This window comes from Anarrhichthys ocellatus, unplaced genomic scaffold, assembly GCF_004355925.1.
Source record: "Anarrhichthys ocellatus isolate YVR2014 unplaced genomic scaffold, GSC_Weel_1.0 scaffold54, whole genome shotgun sequence".
NCBI classification, from domain to species: domain Eukaryota; kingdom Metazoa; phylum Chordata; class Actinopteri; order Perciformes; family Anarhichadidae; genus Anarrhichthys; species Anarrhichthys ocellatus.
This window is the reverse complement of record NW_022280084.1, coordinates 215,557-222,752: the sequence shown is the minus strand read 5'-3', so window position 1 is coordinate 222,752 and position 7,196 is coordinate 215,557. Positions and strand designations below refer to the sequence as shown.

At 41.3% G+C, this 7,196-nt stretch overlaps 1 protein-coding gene across 1 annotated transcript in view; it reads right to left on the bottom strand.

Moving 5' to 3' along the window:
* LOC116396255 (class I histocompatibility antigen, F10 alpha chain-like) overlaps positions 1-6,212 on the bottom strand; it is an 8,531-nt gene extending 2,319 nt beyond the window's left edge. The window contains 5 exon segments of the mRNA XM_031870757.1: positions 80-181; positions 589-891; positions 1,415-1,693; positions 2,987-3,253; positions 6,073-6,212. Coding sequence (XP_031726617.1) covers positions 80-181; positions 589-891; positions 1,415-1,693; positions 2,987-3,253; positions 6,073-6,142 — 1,021 coding nt within the window. The 5' untranslated portion in view covers positions 6,143-6,212.
* Between the last annotated feature and the right edge of the window lie 984 nt (positions 6,213-7,196).

Genomic DNA, 7,196 nt, shown 5'->3' with positions numbered 1-7,196 from the left:
CATGAAACACTCATGAAACACTCATGAAACACTCATGAAACACTCATCATATACTGACGTCTGTGTTCGGGTCTCTCACCTTTCCTGTTTCTGTGAAACATGAATCCACCCACAGCGATGACGAGAGCAAGAAGAGCCACTGCGATGATGATGATGATGAAGGTCATGTCAGCGGGCTTCTCTGTTGAGCAGAAAACAACAATAAAATAGTCACAACCTGAAGAGATGAAGCAGGTTAGAAGAGGAGAACATCCATTCATCAAGCAGACCACAGTGCTGAACACACACACCATCTGTCTGTCCTTTCTTTATCTGGTCTGTACACGATGACTGTATCTCTGCTTGTTGATCTCGTCCAGCTGTGTTGTCTCTGTTCAGCTGTGTGTTTGTGTTGCTTTCTGTCTCATATGTTGGTTTTTGACACGACGACAACTTCTGACAAACACATTCAAACTCCTTTCTGACTGTCGGCACGCTTTGAATAAACTTTAACTAAACTAAACTTCCCGTCCTCATAAAAACACACAAACTGTTCCAGTGAACTAAAGGTGTGCTTCCCACCTTCATCACACCTGATCTCAGTCTCACCTTCGTTGGTCCTGATCACCTTTCCGTCCAGTCTGGTGACGATGTCCTCCTTCACACCAGACAGCTGGAACACACAGTCGTACCTCCTCCAGTCTTCAGCTGGGACTGATGACAGTTTCAGGTCAGCGCTCATCTGGAAGGATCCATCGTGGTTGGGGAGGATCTCTCCGTGGTCCATGTCCTCATGGAGCTCCTCTCCATCTTTCCTCCAGAACAGTGTGGCTCTGTCAGGGTAGAAACCTGTAGCGTGGCAGCTGACTGGAGAGGAGGACGTCTTCTGGAGGAGAGACACTGAGGGACGCTCTGGAGAGGGAAGAGAGAGACAGGTTATAGGTTCTTCAGTGTTATTATTTACTGTGTCTTCATATCATCATTCATGTTGGATGGAATGTATTTTAAATGCCTTGGTAACACACACACTACATATATATATATATATATTTATGTATGTATGCAATGCAAATAAATGTCATTGAGGTTGAATTGATGAAAGAAGGGAGAGACAAACAGATGAAGAGGTGAGATGATTAGAAAGGGAGGACAGTGAGTGTGAGGAAGACAGAGCAAAGAGACAGAGAGAGAAACTGAGACAGACAGAAACAGTTCAGAGACAAAGAGAGAGAGAGGACGGAGGGACAGAGGGGTGATGAGTGTGAGGGAGGAAATGTGGTGAAGGAGAGAAGGAGGCAGAGAGAGGAAGAGGTGAGGGAGGAGAAAGGTGTGAGACACAGCAGCTCTCTGTACGTGGCTGACATGTGTTGTAATGTGACTGTTGGACAGAAACAACAGAAGCTTTATGAAACTACATCAGGTCATGTGATTCTACCTGTTCTCATCAGAGAGCTCCTCCTGTAGTTCACATACTTCTTCAGCCACTCAGGACAGATCTGAGTCAAGTAGTTCTTCTTCTGTGCTATCACAGCTCTGTTATTATTCCAGTTGTCTTTGGTGAAGACAGCATGTTGTTTTGGAGCGATGAATGTCTCTGTCTTCAGGTCAAACGATATGAAGTCTTCTCCATCATAACCATGCTGATAAAAACCTTTGATCTCATTGGTCTCATCATCCCATTCACAGCCAACCATCCTCTGGATAATGTGGACACCTGAGAGAGAGAGAGAGAGAGAGAGAGAGAGAGAGAGAGAGAGAGAGAGATTCTTTAGTCTGAACAATATTTAATATGAAATGATATTAATCAGAGAAAAGCAGAACTTTCTCATATTTGAGAAACTGGAAGGAGAAAATGTTTGACATGTTTTCTTGGTGAAAGACTTGAGTGATCATCTGATGATCAACATTTAAGTCAATTCATTCCTGTTAAACTAATAGATTCCTTATTCTAACACTATGTATGTTTATTAAGACATAAACACACCAGAGTGAAGTTAAATGACGCTACTCTGTATTATTCTCCATATTTAGGGCTCAAACTAATTGTTCTCGTCTTTGCTGGTTATGTAATGTCTATTTTTAATGAATCCATAAATAGTTTGCACTTTAAAATGTCAGTAAAGTGTGAAGACGCCGTTAAGTTGAGAGAGTCTGATGAACTCTTTAAAGTGCTTCTTCAGTCTGAACAACACTGAACAGTATTTCATTCAGAACGACATCAATCAGAGAAAAGGAACAAAGTCTCACACTGAGAAACCTGAACTACAACATGTTTGACTTGTTTATTTAATTAAAGACTTCAATTATTATCTGATTATCATAAATGGAGCCAATTCATTTGTTTAACTATCTGAACAAATTCATAACTTGTTTCAGCGCTGAAGATGTTTATTAAGACATAAACACATTGTGGTGAAGTGAAGTTCACTCATCTGTAGTTCTGTCTCTACATGTATAGAGTATTATGGGATGGACACACTGTGGAGTGAACCCTGTGGTCTGAATGAGACATGCACCATGTGGTCCTGTCAGCCAGCTCTATTAAAACATGCTGCTGCTCCTCCTCTCAGGAGAGGACCCAGCAGAAGCAGCCTGCGTCCCGTTCACAGTCCTGCGCCCTACTTTGAGAAAGCAGCCGTCATGTTCCTCTACCAGCTGTGTGTTGTCAACGCTCTGTGATCAACAGCTTCCTGCAGCACACTTCTCATGGACCAACTCACTGTGGGCACTTCAGTAGAGTTCTTCTGATCTAACCCAGTGGAGAGAAGGTGCTCATGATCTCTGCTGCTCATTATGGGATGGACACAATCACTGTATCAGTGGAGTACAGCAGCATCCAGGCGACTCAGTGTCAGTCATGTTTCTGCTGAGTCACACTGTGTTTCAGCCAAGAGAAGCTGTGTGTGTGTGTGTGTGTGTGTGTGTGTGTGTGTGTGTGTGTGTGTGACATCTGTTTACTAAAGTACAGGATGACAATATCAACAAAATGTGTGAAACATAAACAAACCTCCAGTTTGGTTGAAGCGCTGCTTTACTGTTTCCATGTCGGCTTTGCAGACCTGCTGGTTAATCACAGAGCCCTCAGTCTGTTGCTGTCAGTACTGAGGATCATCTGCTGTGACTCTGATCATCCAGTCCTGTTTGGGTTCATATCTCCTGGTGTTACTGTCATAGTGACTCATCTCAACGTCATCAACCAACCCAACAGCCACAAACTCTGGGAAGTTTGGGACTCCAGAGGACGCAGTGTGGAAATACTTCAGAGAGTGAGTCACTGGAACAGAAAGATAAAGTCATCACTTACAGTTTAGATATCACGCTTTAATAAATCACTGAACAATGTTGTTCTGCTGCTCACAGAATCAAAAAGAACTACAGTACAATAAATACATGCTAATAATATCTGCTGAGCACTCAACACACAGAAATAAATGTGTACTTTAATATTTCTGATGTTTTAAAAACTATCTGTTCTGAAGTGAAATATGAAACAAGTCACATGTTTAGATCATGCAGTTGTTACAGGACCAAGAATGACAGGAAGCTCACTCTGGTGCAACACATTTCATTTCCTGTAAACACATGAAAACACATGAGGTCAGGTGAGCAGCTCTCTGTTCTGATGACACGTCGCTCATCACGTACTGACGGCTTTCTTCTGCTCTACTGACGTCAGCGACTCTCTAACAAATAGAACTCATCACAGCAAACATTTCACTTCCACTGACAACTCGCATAAAATGACTGAAACACACATTACTGTACACACCAGTCTGACTTCTCTGTTCACAGGATGTCTCACAGAAATGACAATAAATGACAATAATGTCTTCTGACTCATCAGCCAATACGCATTTACCCAAATATCTGCAATAAGCTCGTATGCACAAATAATATCCAGGTGTGATTTATCAGTCCAGCTCCACTAAACGGCCTCAGTGCAGCGTCGGAAATACACGAGGGCAAAGGGCAAAACCGCCCCTAAGAAATATCATTTTGCCCCTGATATCACTAGGAGAGGGGCAAACAATGCCCCCGAACTTTCTAAACGAATAAATAAATGTGCGCTTCTTCATCAGACCTGTGACTGCGAGACTGCGGTCAACTCAGCAGACACTCACATGTTAGTGCACCTTTATGCTGACATTCACGGTAAACTCGTTCAAACGGCGCAGATCGGGAGCGAGCGAAGGACTTTGAAAGTTAGCGAAAAGATTAACGTGAGACAACATCCGGTTTCTTCAGACGAACATCCGGTTTTCAGAATAAGATGCCAACAAAGTATGAATTATATTCACATTAAGTGTAAAACATGCTGCCTGCATCTCGTGAGTTAAATGGAAAATACACCTAAATTGTGCGTAAAGTGTCTTTATTCTTTGATTTGAGGGTTGCTAATGAATAATACCTGACTGACAGTCAATTAAGATATTTTACTAAGCAACAACTCTGAACTGAATTTGACCTTCAAATGGCACATTCTTTTAATTTTTAAGGTGCTATAAAAATATCTTTCTCAATAATTCCATACAATGACTGATGTATATGTAATCAAGGCATCGTTGACTTAATAATTGTTAATAGTTGTTTAAAAAAAATGTAATAATAACAATAAATAACCACAAAGAAGTAAGAATAAATTGAATATGATTGTCTGATTTATGTTTGTTTTTTGTTTAAAAAATCTAAATAACACTTTGAATCTGTAGACTACTGCTAATAGTCTTATTATTGCCATTTGATGACAATTGCTCATATATTGTAAGCCTAAATAAGTATATTTATTATTTTGAACAAAGGTTAAATGTTATTTCACAAGTTTCAAAAAGTGCCCCCAATTTTTTGAAAATGCCCTGGATTTCAGTCAGTGGGGGCAAAAATTTCCCCCAAAAAATATGTAAATTTCCTACCCTGCCTCAGTGTGATGTAATCTGACCCAACCAGCTAAAGTCAGTGTTAACGCTGATGTGTGTGTCAGTGTGTGGAGTCAAATGTCATCATTATCTGAGGAATGGCTTCAATATGTAGAGGTCACACAATACCACCACATGAGCTAAATAATCCATGTTCAGGAGGTTGTCATGGATTATGTGTTTTATGAGTGCACATGTTATTCTCTAAATCTTTGTTTGTTATTGATTCACTATGAGAGGCTGATATATAATATGATTTTCTTCTTCTTCCTTTTCAAATCATGAAATATGAATTATTTAGTGACAGATGACACTTTACATCTTGTTTAAGGAGTGAACACTGAAGAGACTGAAGAACAAGATGATTCATGAGTAATGCATCAAGTGTCAGTGATTGAGTTTATTAGTGAACGATATTAAATATTACAGCAACAAAGCAGGAAGTAGTTTGTCTTCAGCAGGAAAACAACCATCAACTGACTCGTTGTTTCAAAGTAAAAGTCCCAAACCTCCACAGCAGCCTGAGAGATGAAATGTGCTGACGTGTTTCCTGACTGTATGAATGTGTTCATTATGTCTCCTGAATGACAATAACTAACACTAAATATTGACATCGTTGATACAATAACAGTCATTGTAAACAGCACTGAATGAACCGCAGCACACATTCTACATAAAACACCAACAAGTTAGATATTGAAATAGAAAAGCGCACTAAATATAGTGCTTGTTGTGACGTCATGTTTCATGCTCTTTACTCATCGGACTGGTGTTGGACTGTTGCTGCGCTGCGTCATGCTGACGTCTGAGCTTTAAGCGCGTTCACACCGTTTCGCTCTGAATGCTGCTGATATTATGAAATAATGTCCCAAATAAAAGCGACAGCAGAGTGAGAGAAAGAACACACTTCTGTCCTTTTCACAAAGTCACTCGAGGACACAGCGGCTCCCTCAGAAACATGTCGGGACCAATCACTGAGCTGCACACACAGGATTCACTAACGTGGACTTTAAGAGCATTTCTGACTTTTTACAACATTTTCTGTCGTCAACGAGGAAGTCCTGGAGCTAAACATCAAAGACGATCAAAAGCAGCTTAACCTGATGAACACAGTCTATAAAGACACGAAGCTTTCCTTCTTTTACAATCACACAACTTATAAAACAAAGAGTGAACTCACCTGCTGCCGCGCCGTGAAGGTGTATCATCAGGAGAGACAGAATCAACGCCTCCATAGTGAAATGTCGCATCTTAACTTTTGGTGCTTTTTATTATTAAAGTGATCCGGTCCGCTCAGCTCCAGGATCAGGACTGAACTGAGGGAGAGAGAAGAAGCAGCGCCGCCTTCCACCTCCATCTGAGCCAATGGGAATTTAAGCTGAGCGTGACGTCACGTATAACTAGGTAGAAGTGAGCCACTCAGGTTGTGAAGGAAAGTGAAAGTAGTGTGATGTTGTTTGAGCGCGTGTGAGAGGATGAAGGAGACACGGACACGCGGGGCTTTATTCTGCTGTTCTCATATGAAAGGAGTGTTTGACCTCCTGCTGCTCGGGTCTTCTCTCATGATTTGTACTCTGATGTCACGTCATGTGCACAGACGTCACATGACGTCAGACTACAGTGGTTCACAGCTGCACTTGATGAGCAGCAGGACAGTTTCTCAGACTCTTGTTATCTGTTGTGTTAAACAGGTCTGTGTGCGATCAGAGCGTCTGCTGATGAAATGAGATGGAGGGGAGCTCCATATCCAACAAGGGGTTTTATTGATGTGTGAGCACGTTAAGGTGTTCAGTACAGGCCTGCACGCTGGTCTTGGCACACATGAGGCCTGAAGCATCAGCACAGACAATACGACACAACACGAGAGAGTCTCCGTAAAAGCCGCATATTCACATAACACTCAACAACATCGTCCCCATTTACTTAAACTGCACATGGATTCACTTGTGAGTCTGCAGGCCTCTGCCTCTGTTCTTACCTAGAGACACAGAGGTGAAATCTGATTGGTTAAAAGCTCTACTTAAAATAAGCTGCACTGGAAGCAGAGCAACTGAGGAAGACAGTAAATATGCAATGAGATAGTAAGCTAATGGGAAGAATATTTAGAATACATGTAGTGTATTTATGAAAAATGATTAAATTATAAAATAGCTATAACTTTGTGATTCTGTCTGTCAAGCAGAGGAGGCCTTGCTGGCCCTGAGGGCCCACCACTGATGTCATGTGTACGGAATGAACAACATAAAAGAATTACAACACATTCAATGCATATGATATAAATGTTATGAAAGAATAATTGTACAA